This window comes from Molothrus ater, chromosome 10 (assembly GCF_012460135.2).
Source record: "Molothrus ater isolate BHLD 08-10-18 breed brown headed cowbird chromosome 10, BPBGC_Mater_1.1, whole genome shotgun sequence".
NCBI classification, from domain to species: Eukaryota; Metazoa; Chordata; class Aves; order Passeriformes; family Icteridae; genus Molothrus; species Molothrus ater.
Window position 1 is genome coordinate 15,927,887 of NC_050487.2, and position 23,735 is coordinate 15,951,621.

Sequence of the window (23,735 nt, forward strand, 5' to 3'; positions counted from 1 at the left end):
GGTGCAGGGCAGGTGCAAAGATATCTTGAGGAGCCAAAAGGTGTGCAGCCCACAGCTCCTCATCTTGCACAATCTGCATGGGGGCTGGCAACCAAGGTCTTCATTTGCTGCCACTCAGGCAAGGTGTCTGAGCAATGCCCAGGGTGGAAATGTTTGGGATGGGGCTTCTCATGAGCAATGCAGAGCCACAGCCTCCCTCTGCCCAATGCCCTGCAGCCTGCTGCAGGTGCAGGGGCTGCTGAGGCATCACTCCATGTCCCAGAACACAGTGGTTCTCCCTCTCCTCACACTCTGAGTGCAAACCCAGAAGATTTGGTTCTAGTGAGGTATAACTCCCCCTACTTGCTGAAGGAGTTCTTTTCATCTTAACAATGACATGGAGAAATTCTGGCCAAATAGCAGCTGCCCTTTGGACCTGCTGACCTATTCTCCCCTCCAAATATCATGTTTTTCAATTTGGCAATAACCCACCGAGATTCAAACAAAAATGAGGAAACCCTTCACAGCCTCATCCACCTCCAAACTCCCCCTTTTGCTCAAAAACCTGTTTCCTGCAAGCAAATTTTGCAAAAGGAAAAGGTCCACATGGCAACCCATCAACCCTGATCCCCCTCCAACAGGGTCTGTCAGCAGCCCCCTACCTCCCAAGAGCACGGCGCTGCACAAACTCCTTCCAGCCAGGCCTGCAGGCCTCCACCTGCAGGGCATCATCCTCCAGAAGTGTCCACTGATCTGTTATGTGCATTTCTTCAATCTTCACTGCAAAAACGTCCTGCCACATACTCATAGTTCCACTTTGTCCTGGGTTGATAAGGAAGTGAGTTTTTCAGGAAGTTGTGGCCAAACCAGTGGGTGCTCAAATTTGAATATTGGCACCTGGTGTGGCCACTGAGGACATGGACACGCCTCTGAGAGCACAGGGAGTTAAAAAGCAGAGAACGGCCAGGGGAATGCTCTCTTGGTTTCAGTTTGTGGCAGAGGTCAGGCCTGCCCTGGCCAGCTGCAGGCTGAGTGCAGTGAGGAGGGGGGAAGCCATGTGTAGGCCGGAGGCCCTGCAGGACGGAGGGATGGAGGAAGGTTTTCATTTTGAGTTCTGTGTGTGTTCCTTTTCACATATTCTAAGTTAATAAAGTTTTTTCCTTTAGTCCTAAGGTGGAGCCTGCTTTGCTCTATTTCTGGTCACATCTCACAGCAGCCACTGGGGAGAATATATTTTCATGGGGACACTGGCATTGTGCCAGTGTCAAACCATGACACACTTGAAGCTGGGGAAGGGGTAGCGACCAAGCTTGCAAGTCAAGCTTGCAGCTTCTAAATGCACATGTGCAACTGCCTTTTCCTTATACTATTCCTCCTTGTACAATGCTTTTGTGCTTGGAGAGGGGAACCTTTGCTCCTGCATGAGCAGCACCACCCCATCCCAATCTCTGGGTCAACAGTCTCTGCTGACACTGCACCAGGTCTTGGCCAGGTGAAATGTCTCCTAAAGTAAGGACAAGGTGGGTTTCCTCAAGATACGTACATGAACCCCTGACCTTGGAAAGCCACAATGCTGCTCTGTCCATAGGCAGAAACACTGGAAACAAAACCCCCTGCCAGGCTGCCCACGCCCATCACATTCATGGCAGAGGGGGGATTTTAAGAGAGATTTGCCCAGCTTAGGAATAATGAAACTGAAACCCATCGAAAAGCAGGACTCAGCAGCTGATAAAGCTCCAGATAACCTTATCTATCTCAGTAGCTGCCACCAACCATGGGCTATTTTTACCTATTTTCAGCCAATTTGAGCAGAAAAAGGCCTAACATGAAACTTCAGGGTGGAAAGTTGGGGAGGACAGCATAGTACATAAAACCAAAAGAGATGAGGTGTGCTCTGAGCTGAGAGCACCCAGGCAAGGTATAAACAGCAGGGCTGGGGCCGCCTGCTGCCCTTGCACCCGAGCTCACCCATCTCAGGGTGCACAGGTCCCCCAGGAAATCCCATGGAGAGCAATGCAGGATGGAAAGCAGGTTAGATAAGATGCCAAATGATAACAGGACTTGTAAGGCAGGTTTAACTCCAGGCAGTCCATGTAGGTAAATCCCAGGAACTACAGCCTGGCAGGGAGGCTCTGATGTTTGCTGCTGGAAGAGAAAAGCCTGCAAGTCCTTTGTACCAAGAGCCCTGTAACACCTTCACAACGTGCCCTGCCCCTCCTGTGACAGCGGAGGCAGGAGACCCCAGGAGATCCCAGGGCAGAGCAAAACTTCAGCTTCCACATTTTCCTTCTCTGAGGTTCCTTCCTTCCACTCTCAATTACACCTTGATACCATCATCTGGAGCAGGACTGGAAGGACAGAAAGTGCTTGGAAGCAGAGAAGCCAAGACAAGGTCTTCAGGAGGCTTATGAAGAAAGCCCTAACCTATGGATAGACCCTGAGTCACCCCCTTGCCAAGACCCTTGCCATTGGTTCATTGGGTCCTGCTTGGGCTGGGGCAGTGAACTACAAACAGGGCAGTTTGTAGGAGGGATCATCCCACCAGTGTTTTCAATGTTCATAGAAAGGAGCTGGGGGACATCCCTGGCTCAGGGCTGGTGCAGGAGGAAGAGACGAAGCAGCAGATCTTTACAGTCTCCTATCATTCCTTTCCCTGGGGCTCCCATGTCTATAGGATCATTATAGAAAACCCCTTCATGTATCCTGCCACAGAGGGGTCTTCAGGGCTCAGGGCTGCAAATCCCATAGTGCAGAAGGTGGAGCTAAGTAGGGAAAGGGTTGGCCTCACAGCTGGCACCATGGCCAAGCATGGCATGGGGACCCAGCCAACAGCACAGTGACAAGGATGGAGCTCCCATCCTGCAGCATCTGCCTCTCCACTTGACCGCTTCTGTGTTATTGACCAAGATTTACCCTGTGGGGGTTGAATGCAGGCAAGACCTAAAAGTTTTGACACCTTGCCTTTATATCTAGGGCATACCTGTGTTAAACATCTCCAGCTATTTTAAGGAAGAGAAGCCCCCTGGGGACACTCTCATATTCACCCAAACAAGGATCTGTGATTTCAGCCCAGCTCTTCCTCCTCGAGGCTGCTGACACAAGGCATTCTTCCCACAGGACAGGCACCACTCCCCATGCTTCCCACCCCAGGGGCCAAAACACTGCCCCTCTGGCACACTGCTCAGTGGGGATACAGTGGCATACCTGGTTCCTGGTGTGGGAACAGGTCCCTGCCTTCAAAACCTGGCTGTGATGGAAACCAGTGTCCTGTTACGTCATGGCAACACAACTCAAATCATGACCCACAGTGTGCTGAGCCCTCACAGTCATCTCTGACACAGCCGAGTGCTGGTCCCTCTATTAAAGCTTTTGACTTGCTTCTACTAAAGGGACTTTCCTAGAACAGCCCACAGAGACGAAATTGCTTCAACATCCTGTTCCATTTCACACACACCTCCTGGCTCTGCCCAAGCACCTTGCTGCTTATCAGTACCTGCCTGGAAACAAACACCGTTCCTACAGGATCTCTCCACAGCCTGGCCTCAGCAGGGAGTGGGGACAAGCTCTGTCCTGCACACAGTGTGACCTCATTGGGCTGGCAGTTCTTGCCAGGGTCAGACCCTGCCAATCCTCTTCACTCCAGCACGCTGGCCATGGCTGCTCCGTGGGATGCATGAAGGAAGCACACGAGGTGCAGCCTCAGTGGTAATTTCCCTGCTGTTTTTGCACAGCACAAAATTATTTTTGACTTGAGCTCCCACCCCTGCATGAGCCGCCTCTGTGTGCACAGGAAGGTTTCCCAAAGTTCTTTCTCCTCCTCTTCATCTCTCACTATGTGTCAGACTCCACATTCCCCACTCTTCCAGCCAAGGGACCAAGTGCCCACATTGCCCATAAGGACAGTCCTTGGCCCACATGCGCCCCATTCCTGCTGGGACATCCATCCCTTCCTTTGGCATGGATCACCCCATACCCTGGTGGCTCCATCCTGCCAGCACTCTCTGGAAGGGGCAGAAAGGGGCATTCAACCCCAGACCCCATGCAGGACTGCAGAAAGGAACATCCCCTCAGCAGTGGGGATGCTGTGTCCATGGGCACATCAAGGTTTACAGGACAGATGAACTGACATCTAAGCAACAGGGCAGAACCCTAAACACTTCTCACTGCTTGCTTCATATTGAGGCTTTTTCCCATTCTGAAGACTTCCCTCATTTTTTCCTGTACTGAACAAACCCAATTATTTTCCATCAGTCATTCTTTCAGGAAATTTTTGCTCTTTCTTCCAGGTCATGAGGATGAATTCAATTTTTAATCCCCCACCCAAACAGCCCCTACACCCTCTTTCAATAGCATCTTGCTTTCATATGAGCCTGGCTTCCCCAGAAAATCTCTGTTGGATGTGTCTGCTGCACGAGCTATTGATAACTGCTCATGGGATAGAGCTTCTTGAGAATCCATCCACCCACAGTGGCAGAATTTCCCATTTCCTCATTTGCTTATGAGAATGTCATGTAAGGCAGCACAAAGATAGCATCACTCCCGCTTTCCCTGTGGTACCCAGTCTGCCACCCTAATGAAGAGAAAATGAGGATGGTTTGACACAAGTTCCAGCTAAATCTGTGTTCTGAGCCTCAGCACTGCCCTGTCAGTGTTTGATACTTGGTGGTAATTTGTTCCAGCAGTTTTCTGGGTACTGAGGCAGGTTGACTCATCTAGAATTTCTTGGATGCTCTTTTTTCTGCTTCCATGAAGCAGATGGTGAATTGGACATTCACATCCTCCTGAGACACAGCTCCATGACAGCTCTTTGTCCCTCAGTCCCCCTCCAACCTTGATGCATTTGACAATGAATGGCTGTCACCCCTAGCCATGGTGAAATCCACCAGCTCTAGGGACAAGCAGTGGCTTCAGGTTCCCTTCCATGCTGGACTCTCTGCACAGCTGAACCTTAAGAGCAGAAGGGTCCACCTGTCTAAGGGTGGATTTGAGGAAAGAAGGATCAGTTCCTCAGGAATTAGGGCTATGCCCAAGCTGGACTGTAGAGAGGGCACATTGCCCCATCATCCTGGACTTCTGGGATGGAGAGGGATGTTGAGCAACGGAGAAAGATTTAAGGGGGCAAATGGATGTGAAGATATGGGCAGGTATCACCCCACAAGGGTTTAGGCTCCTTGTTCTGTACTGGTCCTTCCAGGCATAAGGAGTGAACTCAACCCCCTCCAACAAGGCTCTGTGCCAGTACCATGGGCAGAGAGTTTGGCCTTGGGACAGAGGAGCAGGCAGGCACGGGGCTCCTGCCTGGCTCTCCAAGCCCCATGCACCAGGATCTGGACTATCAGCTTCTCATTGAACATCACATCCTACCAAAGGGAAGAAGAGAGAGGAGAAGAAACTCTGGAGGCAACTCAAAGCAAAACTAGAGAAAGCAGAATGAGGGCGGGAGGAGGAAACACAGATACTCTGTAAGCTACAACAGCTCAGTGACAGGTAGGGTGAGACTCTCAGTGGGACAGGATGGAGGAGATGTTTTGGACCCAGACCCCTCAGGACACACCAGAGCTGTGCAGCCTGGCCATGGTTAGGGGTCCAGGCAGCCTGCACAGCAGCCCACCCCTCCCACCACCAACCACAGCACCCACCAGCTCCCTCCAGCCTTTCTCTTCCAGGAACAGCAGTCACTTTCCCAGATAGTCAAGGACATGGCAATGCTCCCAAACCACAGTTCCTGACAGACCAGTCCCACCCACAAGCCATCTCATGAACCCAGTGGACAAATAACCCACACACCTGATGCATCACCTCCAGTCCAACTTCTCCTAATCAAAAACTTCTGAGACATCCCAGTGACCAGGACAATGCTCACTTGAAACTGACCCTGCTGTCCTACAGCCTGACCACCCCTTCTCCCCTCAACATCTGCAATGCCCTGGTGATCAGGAACAGTCATTTGCTCCTTCATGGCATGGCTCTCCTCAAAGACACAGCTGTAAAGTGCAGGAGAGGATTTCCTTTCCATCTTCATCTGCCTGTACAGTTCTCCCAAGACATGGTTTATGAGTTCAGGTTTCTTGAAGAGAAGCTTGCTCACATGTTGTTTCCAGCTACCTTTAATCAAGGCTGGGGCGTATAAGGAGCCAGGCTGGCTCTCAGGCATCATGTAGGAGGTTTTTGTTTGCTTAGGTGTAGCATGTTGCCACACATCCAGCTTCCTGCAGATGCTGACAGGGACCAGTCCCAGCTCTCTGAGGTTTCCCAGAGGGTTCTTGCCATTCCCCATCATCAAGACCCTAGTGTAGGACCAGGCTGAGGCTCTCCAGAGGTCTCAGCAGGTGTGTGGTCTCAGAGGGCTGACAAAGCATTTTGGCACTGAGGTAGTGGCAGCCACTCCTCAGGGGTGCCCGCGGTCGGAAGCTGCTGCTTTAACTGCCAGACCAGACTGCACAGGAAATGCAGCAGCTCCAGCACACACAGCCTCCCCCTGCCTGGTCCTGGGTCCCAGCACAGCAGATGGGGGGCTCAGGGATGGGAGCCTGAGGGGATGTGTGTCTGCAGGGGGGTGGTATTTGGTACAGTAGTTGTGCAAATCTGGGGGTGTGCACACAAATTTGTCTGGTGACTTGTTTGCACATCTCTGTGTCATGAGCATTTGTGTGTGCTTGCACGTGTGGGCACATTTGATTCCCCATTCCCAAGAAGGATACTGAGGTGTGGGGCCTGACACTCATGTCAGGGCACTGCTTGGTCTGGGGATGCTCAGGCAGCACAGCCAGTGCCCTGCCAGGTGCAGGGGAGTATAGCTCATGTCTGTTAGTGCTGGGCATCCTGTGCTCCAAGCAGGGATGGGAGATGGTGTCTGGCAGCCTGGAGCATCCCCAGCACTCAACCCATGCATCTTGAGGCCCCAGCCTTCCTCCCTGCAATGGGCAGGACTGTAGCCACGCTGATGGGGATTGGAGGAGCACAGGCACTGTGGCAGGCTGGATGCTCTCCCATCCCAAAAGGCAGTGGGAGAGGCTTTTGCTACACCTCCAACCCCACTGGATGGCTTGGGAGCCTCTGGTCAGCTGCAGACCACCATCCAACCAGAGAGAAAAGGACTCAGCCCCAACTGCACCTGGAGGAGTCATAGCTGCAGCCAGGGAGTGCAGGAAGTGCTGAAGATCTGGCTTCTCTGCTGCCTGAGAGGTAGGATGGAAAATATGAAGCAGGGTCCACCCTCTGAGCTATGTCAGTGTCGTGTCTGACGGGAAAGCAAAATGCAGAAGTGCTGACTGAGCTCCCACTTTCCCACTGCAGCTGCCTCCTGCCTCGTTTGCTGGCACAGCAGGTCTCTGTCAGGGCTGCTGGGGCAAGGAGCAGGGCTGCTGCTGGCAAACAGCCCCGATGGGCTGACCCATGAACTGCCACGAGTTGTGTGAGCTATGGGCAGTTACGGCACTGCCTGTGGAAGTTACTGGGAGCCTTCAGCAGCACTGGGGACCAAAGGGGACACCCTGTCCACTGTCCTACCCTGAAGAAAGGTGAAAGCTATCCCAAATGGATATTTATCCCATCTAGTCCCGTCTGGAAGTTTCTCATGGACTTTCCAGTCCCCACAGAGTACAAGATATGGTGCCTGGCTTGCCTCACCCCTTCCCCCAGTGCCCAGGTTGGCTCCCACAAGGCTGTGCTGGTTTTACTGGGGGGTAAGGGAGGAAGAAACCTGCTGACAGTGCTGCCAAAGTGTAAGATGCAAGTGACTCTTCTCAGTTTTCACTGAGTTTCACACTCTCCTGGCAAGCCTCTGCTGCCTCCAAAGCCACTCCTTACTGGGGTTTCTCCTCTCTCAAGCAGCTGTCACTTCTTTCCGCTCTGGTTTCTGGCACGTAGCGCATCTCTTTCAAGAGAGAAAGTGGAAGTTTGAAGCCAAAAAAGCTGCACTGAGCACCACGGTATGAGCTTTGCCCTGGCTAATGGCAGCCAGACCCCTGGCACAGCAGGGATGCTCATCCCCATGGAGTGGGTGAGTGCCCCAAGACAAGCCTGATTAAGGAAGAGTGTTGGCTTGCAGCCATGCCTGGGTGACATGGCAGGGGCAGCCATGCCCCTGCAGCCATGCCCCTGCTCAGACAGGGGCAAGGAGAAAACGAGCATTGATCTCTCTAAATTCTTAAGAGCAGCTTTGTGGAAGAGCAGCTTGCATATGTCACAGAGAGGCCCAGGAACCACAACAGATGCTGCCACCTCCCAGCTCTGCCCTGCACTGCAAGAGCCGTTATTTGCCTGCCCACGCACTTGCCATCACGAGTTAACAAACTCCTGGATGCAAAACTCTTTATTCACCCCCATGGCCATATCTGACTCCCACCTGGGGAGGGAGGGACACAGGGATAGATTACCCCTCATGTAGAGGAGGAAAATGCCTGGAGACAGGCAGAAGACCAGCTGCCTGCTTCCCAGGGATTTCTGAATAGCAGTACATAGGGCAGCCTCTGCTCCGAGCAAGAAGCTTACAAGAAGCCTTGGGCTCCTGTGAGCAGCATCTCACAGGATTCACTCCAGTTCTGATCTCCAGCACTTTCTTCAACAGTCATGCTTTGATAGTTGGCTCAGACCTAGGGCAGGGAAGCAGCATGGCTACTCCAGAGAGCACTGGGTAGAGGTAGAATACTGTAAGTCACCTTTGGGACAGACCTGTTGGCATCACTGCTCTGCCCCAGCCCATTCTGCCTGCCCTGAGTGAAGAGGCAGCACATGGAGCACAGCAGGGGACCTTCCTGATCCTGTGGTACCCACCCCATGGACACAACAACATTGTGGCCAGGACTGTTCAATATTGACTCCAGCAGCAGCATCTCCGTTGCTTTAGTCCTGATATGCTGGATTTTCCCAGACTGAGGGGCTGGGGCAGCCTGTTCATGCCCACATCCTGGTGAGGAGGGACCCTGACCCTCAGCAGGGCTGTGATGGCAGCTGTCGTGTCCTCTCCTCCCGGTGTTTCTTGCCGCGCTCTGGTGTGACAGGTTTCTCCTCAGGGAAGATGATGGTGGCATATTCAGTCTGCTCAGCTGGCTGAGTCTTGGGGGGCACTGGGCTGTGCTGGTCCCGCTGAAACTCCAGCACACCATAGTCCACTGTGGATACGAACACCTCGGGGGGCTTCTCTTCCTTCTGCAAGGTAACCTCATCGTGGTGGTGCAGCCTCCAGAGGTACCCACCATCCCCACCACAAGCCCATTCTTACAGCAAGTGCCAAAATCAGCTCTGAAGCATCATGGGAGAGTGAGAGTGATACACAGCAGAAAGATGCACAGACCAGGGGCAGAACTACTCACTCCCTTCAGCCACCTAATGAATGGGTTTGGGAGAGAAGATGGAAACAGATCCCTCCTAGAGGTGCCTGGCTAAAGAGAGAGGAAAGCAGGCACCAGCTGCAGCAAAATAAATTTTATCTTGATACATTGGAGGGAAACATCCTCCCATTCTCTACAGTAACACAATCCACTCTCAAAGAGAAGCCTGCTTTGAAGAAGAATTGGATTAGAGAGTCACATCCTATCTTAGGTAGTTTTATTTTGATTTTGTGAGGGGGCTGTGCTGCTCCAGGTGCAGAAAAGCAGTTGTAGCTGTGCAGAAAAGATCAAGCAGCAGCAGAGAAGACAGACGTGAGATGCTTGTGAAGAGCTGATAAAGGAAGGCCCAGCACCCTCCTTGCCCCAGTGATGCCATAGTGCTCTCCTGCAGCACAGCAGGGTGACAGAGGCAGAAAACTCACCACTGGCATGTTTTCACTCGCTGGTTTCTGCACATCTGCAAAGTAACACACTTGATTAGAATGGGTTTGTGTGCCGTGTAAGCTGGCCCAGCCCCACTCAAGAGCACTGGACACCACAATCTTTTCACCACACATCCTCCTTGTCCACAGGGCCTAACACCCTGAGCATTATGAGGACAAGTGAGACATCAGCCCACAGTCTAGGGTTTGATTTGGGATTAGTGGAGTGCAGCAGAACTCTCTGTGAGTCCTTGGGTGCCTGTGGCATTTCTGAGGTGATGCCCTGTGCTGCAGCAGGGTGAGGTGCTCCAAAGGTACCTGGGCAAGGTGCATGGGAGGGATTCGAGTGCACCATTAAGGCACAACATTAACGAGTGATGTAGAGCCACTGCACATGGTCCGGGGGCTCTACAAAGGGCAAGCGGGGCTCAAAGCACCCCTCTCCTCCCAGCATGGAGATATCTGTCCCACAGGGGCATGCCACAGCTGAGTTTAGCACATTGAACCAGTCCATGTACCCCAGGCAGCTGCAGACATCTGGCTGACCCCAGGTTCCAAACTGGGTTTGCGTGGCCTCCAGGGGAATCATACCTCCTCTCCTGTATGTGAAGGTGAGGTAGCCGAAGATCAGCAGCACAACCACTCCAGCCAGCAGGAGGATGCCCAGGAGCATGGCCTTGATGTGCTCTGAGGGGGTGCCTTCCTCCATCTCCGGCTCGTCAGTAGCGTTCACCTGGGGGGTTGCTGCAATAGGCATTCAAAAAAGGGGGAACAAAACAGCAGGTCAGGTGTGTAACATGGCCTCTCCAGTCCTTGTGAAAGGCACGAGGGGAACATGAGGCTGTCCTCAGAAAGGGCTCAGTGCCAGGTAGGCTGCCATAGTCCCATTTGTCCTCCAGGGTGCAAAGGAGACAGGACAGGGCAGGGCTGTGCTCTCCTGACCCATGTCAGGTCCTCTGCCAGCAGATTACTGCCTGCCTTAACCACTGGTGCTACAACAGGCTTCGGACCCATCCCCATCAGCTCAGCCCCCAGGCTGACCTGTGACTATCAGCTGGGCCCTCTTGCTCTCCATCACTTTATCAGGCTCATAGAAGGTGATCAGTCCACAGTAGTAGGAGCCTGAGTCATTCTGGTGGAGGTTCAGGATCTCAATCTCAAAGACAGGAGTGTGGTTGATGAGTCGGTACTTCTCTGTCTCTGTCATGGGCTTGTATCGGCTGATCTCAGCAGTTTTCTGGGCTTGGCTGTGGTTGGTCTCCTTGTACCAATTGAGGCTGTACTCTGAACCAGAGTCATTCTCCATGGAGATATTGCAGAAGAAAGTGGCTTTGTCACCTTCAGAGAGAGTTAACACTGCTGGGGAGATGGTCACTGTTTGGGAGAGAGGATACAAGGAGCAGACATGGTTACAGCAGGCACAGGTCTCAGAAACAGCCATACCCTGTGTGGGAGCCAGGGATGCAAGCCCAGTCCACATCATCACTCTGGGACATGGGCAGGTACATCACTCCATGTCTCTGCCATTCCAAATGTATGCCTGCTGGCTGGAGAGGGACTCTCAGAGGTAGCAACTGTACTGTGAAACAGTTTCAGCAGACCAAATTGTGCTCTGGGCTACCTAAAATTAGAACTGAACACCTGTACCAGGGAAAACAGACTTTGGGGGTTGTATTATTTTTAAATATATGCTGTATGCTCATGTCTGAGTCATCATCTCTCCAGCTGAGGTTGACTTTGAAAGTGAGCAGAAGGACAGAGTCCCAGGCTGGGGCAGTGGTGTCCTGTGGTGCAGCCCATCACATGCCTGGCTGCCTGCTGGGATGCTCTGGCTCTCTCCACTACACAATGCTGGGAGCTCAGAGCAGGCAGGGGCTGCCCATGGCACAGTATTTGTCATCTCCAGCCTGAGACCACCTGACAAGGAAGAACAACCTGGAGCTTACAGTGCCATCCCTTTCCAGGGGCTTGTCCTCTCCTTATGTGTGCGTGGGCAGCCAGGTCCCGGGGCTCCAGCTGGGCTTGCCAGGCTGTTCCCAACACAGAATCCAGCCAGCCACAGCCACAGGCTCCTCTGCTTTAGCACCAGCCCTGCTGCTTCCCCTCATTTCCCTGCCCACTATTCCGGCGGGTTCATCCATCCTGCGTGGTGGGAATGCTGTGAACGTGGGCCAGGCACACAGTGTCCTCCTTCAGCCAGTCCCACACAGCAGAACAGCTGCTGTAATTATTTCTGTTCAGAACAATGAAAAGTGGGAAGAAGCCTTTTTCACAAGGGTCACCCAACCAAGCTATTCAAACCACTATGGCTTTGAAAAGTGTGTCAAAGGAAATTTGCCTTCCCCTTTTAGAATTCACCACTGAAAGCAGCCCCAGGGCTTGCACACAGAGTCAGAAAGTCCCTCCCGTCCCCCAACTCTGCCCTGAAGCCATTAGGACCATAACCTCAGCATCACCAACCAGAAAAGGAACCTGGAAATTCTGTGAATAAATACAAGATCAGATGGAAAACTGAGTTGAGAAATGAGGGTTGAGACCAAACAGGAAGAGGGAGAGAAGTGCCCCAATTCCCACAGGTGGCACTGGCTGTGGCAGTGTCCACACCAAGAGATGGGATTTCTGCCATGTTTTGGATTTCTTGTGTTTAACAGGAAATATTTGGCAGGTTCAGGGCTTTATTTCCTACCAGTGCCACTGCCAACAATGAATGAAGCGTTCAGACAACTTCTGAAAGTAGATGTTGGGTTTACACGTTTTCCTGTATCTTCCCAGCTCCAGAGGTAACATCTGCTCCAAGGGACACCCAGCCCTCTGCCCACCCTCTAGGCAAAAAATACATTAATCCACCAAAGAAACAGCGGGCTGGAAGGAAAGGGAGACACAGCTTCATCAGAGCTCTCACTGACCCTGCCCAGACTCACACCTTCCATTCAACCTCTCCTTCTCCCACAAAGTTCACCCAGAGCAAGGACCCTGGATCCCTCAGGATCAAGTCCAAACCAGGAGTTGCAGCCCAAGGGCACAAACTGAAGCCACAAGAGCTAGAAAGAAAACCCCACACCCCACTGGCAAATCCATAAGTTCAACACCAAGCTCCAACCACTGTCACCGTGTCACAATACAGTCTGGTGTCCTGTCCTCTTCTCCATCCTTTAATCCCATTTCTGCCCCAAGAATCCCCAAGTCCTTTGCTTCAGCTGCACATACCGAAAAGCTTTGAGGTTTCTGCCTTCTTGATGCCAGAGCTAATTTTTAACTACAAAGCTCCCTGCCCTTAGACATTTTCCACCAGCATCAAACGACATGGCCATGCCAGTGAGCCTGCCACACTCCTGTACCTACCCCGGCGGCAGCAGGTCAGCATCGGCCCACAGCAGAGCAGGATGGCACAGAGGTCAACCAGGGCCACCTCCACACTGCTCCACGACTTCTTTGAGGCCCCTGGAGCCATGCAGAGCTGCTGTGTCCCCCGCCCAGGCAGGAGGGAGGTGCTGTGCTGTGTGCGCTGTGCCGCTCCCGGCTCTCTCCGTGCTTCCTTCCCCACAGCAGGCAGTTTGTTCTCTGTCGTACACAGCGAGGGCTGGGTGGAAATGAAACGTACCCATCTCTGCCCCAGAGGGAAACCCGGGCTGCCTCCCGCCCCCAGCTTCCTCCCCACAGAAGCAAGGATCAGCTGAGCCAGACCTGGCCCCTTCCCCTCCCTGCACGCTCCTGGCATGTGCCCATGCAGGTACCCAGCTGCCAAGCAGTGGGGACAGCTTAATACAACAGCTGTTCTGAGCCTGCACCCCTTTTTGGGGAAAGCTTCCAGGGATGGAAGAGGCAGGGACCACAAGGGACATGTCCTCAGCTCTGAGCCTGGCCTGTAAGTAAAAGTCATCTTGGGTTCCCAGGCATCCACAGGTGCTCCCACGGGGTGCCCAAGGCAGTGGGGTTGTGGGACATGTGGCACTGGGTGGACAGGGTCTGAGAAGCCATGGGACTCCCTGTAGGGTGGACAGGGTCTGAGAAGCCATGGGACACCTGTTGTAGGCTGCTCCCACCAGGATGGGATAGCTGGGAGATGAGGAGGGGGAGGAGGATGAGTTTTGCCTCCTTAGGTGTTTTTCTTCTCAGATTTGAAGAGAGCAAGGGTAGGTGCCCAGGGCCAGGGTGCTATTATTGAGGCAGAAGACTTCTGTAACTTTTTGCCATCCATGCTCCCCTCTCACCACACTGACTTAATACTGGCAAAGGAAATAACCAGCGGTGAAAGCACGCTCTTCCATTTCTCTAAAACACAGCCTCGGTGCCCCACAATTTTGGGAAGTGTCAGGGGAAAATTAGTAACTGAAAATTAATAAGAAGGATGTGATTCTAATGATGACTTCATTATTTTTCCAAGCTTCCACAAACAAGCTGTGGGGCTGGGGCTTGCTCACCTATCACTTTCAAATACGTCCCTGGCAGGCGAGTGGGCTGGGGCAGCCACCCCTAATTTCATAGAATCATGAAATCATAGAATCATTAAAATTAGAAAAGACCTCTAGGACCATCAGGTTCAGCCAAAAACACCATACCACAAGGATGGCCAAACTGGGATGGCCAAGGAGGGGGTTCTGAGCTGGGGCAGACAGGGCTCACCCTGGGACGGTGGCTCAGTCCAGCCTGTCTTGGTCCTCTTTTCAGTCTCCTCCTGACATTTGCAGCATCACTCCTTTCTCATGAGCTGCTGGTACTACTTGAGCTGCAGAGCCAGACTGGGTGCTGTGACCACCTTGTCACCTCTCTACCCCACCTGGCCAGAGGCCACCATGCTGCCTGGATGGGTGGCAAAAGGAAGAGCTCTCCATCATGTACAATGGTGCACGTGGGTTTTGACTTGGACATCACCTCTTCCTTCATAATTTCCTAGATTCCCACTAAAAAAACCCTGACTAAACTAAACTAAGCTGAAGTGAACCCCAGAAAATAAGGAAACTGACAGCAAGGACGTTTTTCCACCTTGAGGCTTTATGTCCCCAAATGATGACACCAGGCACTTGAGCCAGGTGTGGGGAGGCTTGTTTGGCACTTGCCACATGTTTTGGTTTCTAGAAGTGGAAGATGTGATGGATATCACTACCAACATCACAACTTAGCAAGCCAGGGGGATAGGCAGGAAAAACTGGCTCATCCTCCCCACCCCGTGTGGCAGCAGCAGAGGGCTGATTAGAATCATAGCACAAATTGCTCAAACTTTCCAATGCACACTTGCAATAGGTATAAACTGGTACCCAGGGCGAGGAGGCTGCTGTGTCCGTGAGAAACTAACAATGGCAAGATGCCCTTTTCTCTGAAACAAAAACCCATGGTGATGAAAAGAATAAAAGAAAAGAAAAGATCAAGCTGCTAGGAAGCTGCTGTGGAGGAACGTGAAGTGTGTCAGCATTGCAGCTCAGGTGTCAGCATTGCAGAGGAGCACGGCCCCAGCCCCACAGCAGCCCTGGGGCTTCAGGCAGGCTTTGAACCCTGCTTGCAGCCTGCCAGACCAGCACAGCTCACCCTGGCTCCTCCACCAAGTTGTCCAGCATGAAGGAAAACAGCCTGGCTCCAACCATGATGCAGCTCCCTTCTTGTGCTGGTAAATCTGCCCCAGCCCAATGGGGTAGATGGTACATCTTGGAGTTTGCTGACAAGGTCATAAAAAGGTCCTTTGGTGCTTAAAAAAATATAAATTCTTTCTGTGAGTTGGAGCATGGCAAATTGCATAGGACAGTCCTTTTCTATTTGTCCACCAAAAGATGAAAATGAAGTCTAAAAAGTAAGGACAAGCAGAAATAAGTGAGAAGACAGTTATTTAAAACTAAGAAACAGCAACTTCAGCAAGCACGTGTCACACCAGTTCATTGGAGCACAAATGTCATTGTTTTTCTCCAGCCAGAAGCTGGTGAGTTCTATCTGAGACCCAGAGGAGGACCTGGTCTTCTGCAGCCATCACTGCTGCAGCACACAGCTGTCACCTGAGCACTCACCTCAAAGGGTAGAGAGTCAGCCCCAAAATGGTTTAAAAGCAGCTGGGGTATTTAAGGAGCACTGAAAAACTGGATGAAAAAGAAAGCTGTGATCAAACATCTCTGATGGAGCTGACTGAAGCCCAGAGGTGCGTGACCTTGAAGTCCAGGGAAAGCATTGCTTCCCAGGTGAAAGAGGAAACACAAACTGCCACAAAAAGATGCTGAGGAAGAGAAGCCCACATGTTCCAAAGATCCTTCCCCCAGCGGTTTAACTGAATTCACATCTGTGGGTCTGACCCAGGCAGCTGAGTGGCTGGGGTGAGAGGAGGAAACGGTTAATAGTGTTTGCAAATAAATACAGAATCTTGAGGTCTTTCAGATACTTATCAGAAATTATGAAGGTCTCTGCAAACGATTTGCATGAGCAGCAACATCTGACCCTGTGGGGACAGGCAGCGTCCTGTGGTTGTGAGTAAGCAGCGGTAAGCAGTGAGTAAGTACAGGGATGGAACAGAGACACAAAACTGTTCCTTAACAAGCAGAAACCAGCGGGGCCTGGGCAGAGCAATGGTAACTGTGATGGGAAGGTGACACATGGGTATGGCAAGGGACCTATGTCACTTCCAGCATGGCAGTGAGTGTTCCTGCTGGCGGGCAGAGCTGACACCCAGCCCAGTGGTACTAAGGACTCTGACGGTCCATCTCTAGCAAGAGGTGCTGGTAAAGTCTGTGGAAATTATGAGCTGCTGCTGCTCAGGGTCTCAGCAACCCATCCATGCTCAGAGCAGGTTGGGGCAGCATCTGGCACCAGCTAGGATATGCCTGTGCATCCCAAGCAAAACTCTGGCAGTGATCCCGCTTTCCTCCTGGGGCAACCTCACACCTCCTGTACCTGAGGGACACCTCCAGGCACACCTAGCCCTGTCACAGTTCATGGCCCACTCCCGCCTCTCATCTGGGGCAGCAGCATCACTCCACAGCAGCACTGGCTGTGCCTTCACACTGTTTCCACTCGGAGCTGGGTGAGGCACACAGGGACCTTTCTCAGCCGTGTCATCCGCTGCACGTGGGAAGCACAATCGATCGCAAAGATCGCTGCTTCGAGATAACCTGCAGAGGAAACAGAATGTCAGCTTCTCAGCAGGGGCTGCAGCACATGCAGCCTTCCCTCTGACACACACCAGCTATGGGCAGGGAAAAGGGCACAAGGGGTAGGATTCTGGGGAGCAAGAATTTTAGGCCTTTATGGAGGATTGAAGAAGTTGCTGGAGGAAAGAAGCAAGGCTGGGATCTCCTCCCTGATGTCTGGGATGTGTTGTACAGAGGCAGGAAGGGAGCCTCCAAGCCCTGGCCAAGGCTGAGTGCCGGGGCTGTGGCTGCTGGCTGGTTTGGGGCAGAAGGAGGGCACCAGGGAAGCACCCAGTGAGGCCAGGCTGTCTTACCCCGCTCTCTCCCCATCATACCTCCAGCCACAGCCCAGGCAGCAACCTCTTCAAACCCTTTACTTACAGAATCACAGAATGAATCAGGCTGGGGAAGACCTCTGAGATCGTCACATCCAACCTATGACTCAACACCACCATGACAACTACAGCATGGCATTAAGTGCCAAATCCAGTCTTTCCTTAAACACCTCCAGGGACAGTGACTCCACCATCTTCCTAGGCAGTCCATTCCCATATTAATCACCCTTTCTATGATGAAGAAATTCCTCCTAATGTCCAACCTAAACCTCCCCTGGAACAGCTGTGCCATCTCATCTTGTTGCTGGTTGTTTGGGAGAAGGGGCTGACCCTCGCCTGGCTGCACCCTCCTTTCAGGGAATTGTAGGGAGGGATAAGGTCCCTCCTGAGCCTTCTCTTCTCCAGACTAAACACCCCCAGCTCCCTCAGCTGCTCCTCACAAGATATGTGCTCCAGACCTTCCCCAGCTCCACTGCCCTTCTCTAGACTTGCTCCAGCACCTCAGCATCTTCTACAAGCCATTGCAAAATTTTACAATTTTTACAGCCTGCAATTATTTAACACTTATTTACCAACTACTTAATTTAACAAGTATTATTGCAAAAAAAAAACCACCTTTTCTTTCTTTCTCTTTCTTTCTTTCTTTTTCTTTCTTTCTTTCTTTCTTTCTTTCTTTCTTTCTTTCTTTCTTTCTTTCTTTCTTTCTTTCTTTCTTTCTTTCTTTTCTTTATATCTTTCTTTCTTTCTTTTCTTTATATCTTTTTCCTTTCTTTTTTTCTTTTTTCTTTTTTTCTTTTTTCTTTCTTTTCTCTTTTTCTTTTTCTTTTTCTTTTTCTTTTTCTTTTTATTTTTATTTTTATTTTTCTATTTTTCTTTTTCTTTTTCTTTTTCTTTTTCCATTTTTCCATTTTTCTTTTTCTTTTTCTTTTTCTTTTTCTTTTTCTTTTTCTTTTTCTTTTTCTTTTTCTTTTTCTTTTTCTTTTTCTTGTTTTCTTTTCCAGTACAAAATGACACCCCAGGCTGCAGGGACACACTCCAAGCCCAGTACCGCACCCCGGGCAGCCGTGCCCGGGCGGTGCCGCGCGGCGGAAGCGGCGGCGGAAGCGCCGCGGTTGTCCCGGTAACCAACGCCGGGGCCTGCGGGGCCATGGGCGAGCTGGGCCCGGACGAGGGGGCCGAGAGGGCCGAGAACACGTACAGCCTGCGGCCCAGCCTCCAGCACCGGTGAGGCCGCCGGGGAAAGAGGGGCCAGCACGATGGGGAACTTTGGATTGGGGCGGGTGGGCCCCGGTGGGAATGTGGAGCTGCGATGGGAATGGCGGGAGGGCGTCCCTGGGCGTGAGGTAGAGCGGGTGTGGGGAATGGGGAGAACCGAGGGCTTGGGGGGCACCGGGCTCCCACACCAGCTTTACACCCACTCGAGTGGGGGGTGCTGCTGGAGGGGCAACTTCCAGTGCGGCTGGTTTCACCCCTGTTGATAGGTGTTTGGCTTTTGGCAATATCTCCATTTTAGTGGAGCTTTTTTTTCATCTATCACTTTTCTCTAATACACGAAAGCTGTATTTTCCCAGGAGTGGCATTGCGTGTGTTTCTACACATTGTGTGCGAAGTTTTCCACTTTTTTTTTTATTACTGTTTTTTTTTTTTTGCCATGATAGATTTAAGTCCTCCACAGTAAAAGAATGCATCCGTGCGATACTGAAGGAGAAGCTGACCGATGTACAGTACAAACCAGAAGAAATGCCTGAGCTTACAAAGTCTTTATCAGACACAATAAAAGACAGACTGAAAGGTAAGGAGGTCTGCTGGGGATGTAATTTCTTTTCTTGCCATGTCCTCTCCCTTTTGACGTGATCCCTCTTTCTTCCTTTATTCTTGAAATGTATTCCTTCCCCGTTGCCTGACTCGTGTCTGCTGGTATGAAGCAGTCTGCCCTATATATGTGCATTCCTTGCCTGCAGAACTGGAGATCTAATTCAAGCAGACAAGATTTGTTTTCGTATAACTTGGCAGGTGTGTGATGTCAAACTTGGAGGGTCTGCAGGGGGAAAGCAGCTGCATTAGAGAGAAGAAAGAAGTGATGTTTCATTGCTTTTTGATTCTATAAACAGAACCATTCCTGCTCTTTTCCTGCTGTGAGTTAGATTAGAGCTGGAATAGCAGTGGAGATCAGAACAAGGCTCAGGGGGCACAGGGAACAGGGAGAGAGGAGCAGTCAGCCCAGGAGGGGTGTGACTACAGCCTCACAGCTCTGGAAAAAGGTTGTGCTGCTGCACAGGATGCCCTCCAGCATTTTCGAGTTCAAGAAGAAAAGTGCAGGCACCAGCAGGTGTTTCCTGAGTTTTGTGCTGGAATAAGTATGTGGATGTGTGTGCTGCCACGGACATTTTCTCCCCGTTCTTCCTGGGGACACGCTGGTGCTCCACCTGCTGGGCTGGCCTGCCGTGGTGGCACAGCCGCGCGGTCACCCTCGGCAGGAGCCGTGCATTTGTGCTTCTCCCAGAATTACACATCTGCTTCAAAGCCAGCAGCAGCAGCTGTAGTCCCTGCACGTGTTCACGCTGAGCTCCTCTACACAGGGCTTGGCTTCAGTAATGTGTAACCACAGTGGCAGCAGCCTGAAGCTAGGCTGGCCCGGGGTGGCCACTCTTATCAGCTGGCATCTCTGATAAGCATTGACGTGTTGGATGTTAGCAGAGCCAGCCTGCTGTGTTCAGTCCTCCAGTGGAAACAGAGTGCTGGAGTCGTCCCGGGACACTGCTTTGTTGAAAACAGGCATTGGGATCTATATTTGATTTCAAACATGCTTGTTCTGATTTGGCTTTTGGAACATTGCCATGGCCTGATTAGATCTGGCCTGTGCCCCAGAGGTACTTTTTACTTTTTACTGTTGTGAAACAATAGCATATCTCTGAAGACACAAAAATAACACAGCTATTATGTGGCCTTTTATACCACTCAGGAGCAAAGGAAACACCTGTGTGGCAGAAGAATCTCACAATACCTTTGCATCAAACAGTTTTAAAATAAGACAGTTTTTTTCAAATTGCATTTTGGCCACCAGCAGCCTTGTTTGTGTTTTTTCCATGTGGCCAGTTCTTGAAAGTTGTCAAAGAAGAATGCTGACCCACAGTGTATCTGCTCAGGGGTGTCCAGTGCCTTAAGATGCATCTTCTGATGGATGCCAACTACTCTGTTCACTCTTCAACTCCAGCAAAACCATGGTACTCCATACTGGGAAAATGGAGCTTTGCAAGGCAGTCTGTCCACTTGGGTACTTGCATAGGCTTGTACAGCCACTTGCTTTGTAGCCAGAAATCTTTAGCTTTCAGGGTCCTGTCTTGGGCTCATATTTTTAAAAAGTTATTACTCTCACTATTATTTTTTTCTCTTTCCAGAGGAGGGATTTGACAGGTACAAGATGGTGGTGCAGGTTGTCATTGGAGAGCAGAGAGGAGAAGGAGTGAAGTAAGTTTTGCATCTTCTATTTGTATTTCTAGCATGTTTTCTGGGTTTAGGTGTAGTTTTTTCCTTTGGAAGCTGCTTCCAACTTCCCTTGCTACAAAGATCTGTCTGCAGATGATGAAGTGTAAATCACTTTCTTTTCCCTTTTAGTGGCAACTTGAGTGCTTAGGTTGTGATTGGTTGAATTAGCCAGTGATAATTGGCTCTATAGTGGTTCTTAGCAAGCTGAAATGCTGAAAATCATTTTTGAGGAGTGTGGTAGAAGCATTTTGTGTTGTATTCATGATGAATTAGGGTACACCCCTCATCCATTCCTGAGGCCCCGCTAGAGCACAAAAGCCGTGGTAACTCACTTCTGTCTAAAGCCAGAAAGCTTCCATAAGCACTTCATTTACATTTTTCAGAAGTTTCAATTTCTATAATCCCACTGCAATACTGCCATGGGAACCAAGCCTAGATTCCCATGTGGGTGCTGAGCACTTGCAGTCAGCTCCAGATGCCTGCAGCCAGATGAAAGAATTCCTCTTGGCTGCAATAGTGGGCTGTAGCTTTCCATTACTCATGGGTAGGGAGAAGACAAAAGGGAGCAGCTCACAAGGCTTATATGCTTTATCTTCTGGGCTTATCTTTATTATTGTGCCTGGTACTCCAGCAGAAGATAAGTGCAGCAGAGCTGTAATCAGATCTGCTGCCTTCCTGTTCTGGAGGTCAGAGAGGAGTACCTGTACCTGCTGCTCAGGCTTTTGTCAGGAATGTCTGTCTGCAGGCAGGCTGCTCCACAAGCACTGTGCCAGGGTGAACAGTTCAGTGTTCAGGTGGTCTGATCTGAAATGTGAAGTCCAGCCACACAGGCTGACAGAGCAGTTGAAATTTTCCAGTTTGCAACAGACAGGAGGCAATATTGAAACACAATCACTGACATCCTTAATGCAAAATACACCTTAGTACAGTCATTCATACATGATGGGACTGTGTCCCAAAAGGAATCCTGTCAGCTGAGGCTCACTGGGGCAGGCAGGGAGTGGGAGCCTTGCAGCAGAGAAAAGGGAATGTCAATGCCTTTAGACAAGGCAGCAGCAAGATCTCCCATGCAATATCCTGTTATGGTCTGGTTGTTTGTGCTCAGGATAGGGCTTGGGTGTAGAAGTCCATCGGGATAGTCAGGGAGCAGAGGGTATAGATACAAAAAGACTTGAAGAGGTTGTGGTCTCATGGTATCTGCCAAGGAATACGATAACTCCCTATAAATAACTTGGGAGTATGTGCCATGAGGGTGCAGGAGGTGAAGGACAAGAACAAATAAGCTAAATTAGCCCCTGATATGCATAGGCCAGAAGTCAAAGATTCTTAAGCACCACAGCAATGAGATCTCTAGCCCTGCTGCACAGGGAAGGTGGCAGGGTTGAGAGCTGATGAGTTTGAAAGTGGAGCACATACAGAGGGGATTACAGCATGTGGTAGAATTCAGCAGTAGAAAACTAGGCTTGGGATTCAGGAGCATACTTCCCAATGCCATTACCTTTAAAGCAAGCTCAGTTTTGTATTCAAGGGAAGTATCTGTGATCACTTAGGTCATTACACATGAACTCTGGGTAATGTCCCTGTCTGGCTCCTTTGTCTAGCATGGCTGCACGATGTTTCTGGGACGCTGACACTGACAGCTGTGCTCACGACGTGTTCATGAACGTAAGTGTGGGCTGGATTCTCATGGGAAGTGCAAGGCTACTTGCTTTTGTATGAGAGGCAGAGTGACCTTAAATATGGAGCAGAAAAGAAACAACTGCTAGAAGGAAGGAATCAAGATTATTGAAACAGCCTGTTTTACATCCTTGTTGACAAAACATACTTAACTATAACAGCCAACATAGTAAAAGTTCTCCCCTGAGTAGGTGACACAGTACAGTACAAAAGTCATTGTAGTCACACCATTTACTGGTGGGGAGAGAAAGCACAAGAGACAAAGTCTTTTCTTACATACTTTGCTGAACTGCAGTCATGGAGCATGACTGAAATCCAGGACTGAGCCAAAGTCAAGGTTTTACTTTATTATTATTTTATTTTAAACTGACACCTGATACCTGTGTGTGTGTGGATGGATGAAATTGAGGTGCTTCTGGCATTCAGATGCACTCAACTGGGTTACACCACAAGTGAGGTGAATAAGAAACTTAAATAAAAGACAGAAAATTGCTATATATTACCATACAGTTATGATCTGGTCTAAATGTTCCCTGATGTTTGCCTGTTCCACTAGAATAAAAAAAGCTTGCCTTGACTAACACAGAGCCTTTCTCTGTTTTCCCCAGGACAGTCTGTTTTGTGTGGTGGCTGCATTTGGCTGCTTCTACTACTGAAGGTGACAAACATTGCACAGAAGGATGGACGTTGGGGAGAATGCTTTGGAGTATTTAATTTTTAAGTACAAAAACATCATATTCTTCCTTTAGTACATAACACAATTAACTGCTCTACGAAGCACGTCCTACACCTGTGCTACACACTACAACATTCCCTCTTCCTTGTGGATATTTATATAGCTTTAAACACAATATTAATATTATTATTATTATGTCCTTTATTTAAATGGCCCTTTGTTTTTTATATAGTGCTGGTTTTGTCCTAAAAGTATATTGCCAATAGCCATTGCTTCTAAGGCAAACTCAACTTTTGTCTCGAAAGGGTTCTGTTACTTTTATTTTTATTTCTATGAAATTAATGAAATATTTATAAGAAAAAACATAATAAATCTATGTATTTAATATTCTTCTCTTGTGGCATTCTCTTCCACTCTACAAGATGCACTATCCTGGATAGCTTGTCTGCATTTCTTAGGTGAGCATTTTGACAATTCTTTGTAAATTAATCCATAAAGCTGATTTCTGATTCTGGTTATCCAGATTTGTTCCTATGACTCCCACAACAATTGGGCTATGAATCCCAGCTGTGTCACATGAGATGGTATTAATTGATGGAAAGTCGAGGTATTTAGGACATTAGGTCAGGCCAGCAGCCCACACACCCCGTGACTGCCAGAACGCCTCCCTGCAGTAAGTGCTCCTTGGTTTGGTGCAATTTGGCACCCATGGATGCTGTGAGTGA

The 23,735-nt window shown here is 50.3% G+C and overlaps 2 protein-coding genes across 2 annotated transcripts; one reads left to right on the top strand and one right to left on the bottom strand.

Annotated features, from left to right (window-relative positions):
• Positions 1–8,910: 8,910 nt before the first annotated feature.
• Positions 8,911–13,236, bottom strand: PDCD1 (programmed cell death 1). Its single transcript, XM_036388980.1, has 5 exons — positions 13,076–13,236; positions 10,775–11,107; positions 10,325–10,477; positions 9,734–9,768; positions 8,911–9,129 (listed from the first exon to the last, which is right to left on the bottom strand). Exons 1-5 carry the CDS (start codon positions 13,182–13,184, stop codon positions 8,911–8,913), a joined length of 849 nt encoding a protein of 282 aa, XP_036244873.1. The 5' UTR covers positions 13,185–13,236.
• Positions 13,237–18,271: 5,035 nt separating this feature from the next.
• On the top strand, positions 18,272–23,397 carry DYNLT2B (dynein light chain Tctex-type 2B). The gene is made up of 5 exons (XM_036388754.2): positions 18,272–18,395; positions 18,830–18,963; positions 20,570–20,639; positions 22,259–22,322; positions 22,943–23,397. The coding sequence occupies exons 1-5, from the start codon at positions 18,319–18,321 to the stop codon at positions 22,988–22,990; spliced, it is 393 nt and encodes a 130-aa protein (XP_036244647.1). The 5' UTR covers positions 18,272–18,318; the 3' UTR covers positions 22,991–23,397.
• The last annotated feature ends 338 nt before the right edge of the window (positions 23,398–23,735 follow it).

Bases quoted from the DNA above. Each gene is read 5' to 3' on its own strand.
- PDCD1 (XM_036388980.1), bottom strand. From the start codon at position 13,184: ATGGCTCCAGGGGCCTCAAAGAAGTCGTGGAGCAGTGTGGAGGTGGCC. The intron at 11,108-13,075 runs GTAGGTACAGGA...TCTCCCAAACAG, and splicing joins GCTGACCTGCTGCCGCCGGG to TGACCATCTCCCCAGCAGTG. The intron at 9,130-9,733 runs GTGAGTTTTCTG...GTTACCTTGCAG, and splicing joins CGAGTGAAAACATGCCAGTG to AAGGAAGAGAAGCCCCCCGA.
- DYNLT2B (XM_036388754.2), top strand. From the start codon at position 18,319: ATGGGCGAGCTGGGCCCGGACGAGGGGGCCGAGAGGGCCGAGAACACG. The intron at 18,396-18,829 runs GTGAGGCCGCCG...TTGCCATGATAG, and splicing joins CGGCCCAGCCTCCAGCACCG to ATTTAAGTCCTCCACAGTAA. The intron at 18,964-20,569 runs GTAAGGAGGTCT...TTCTCTTTCCAG, and splicing joins AATAAAAGACAGACTGAAAG to AGGAGGGATTTGACAGGTAC.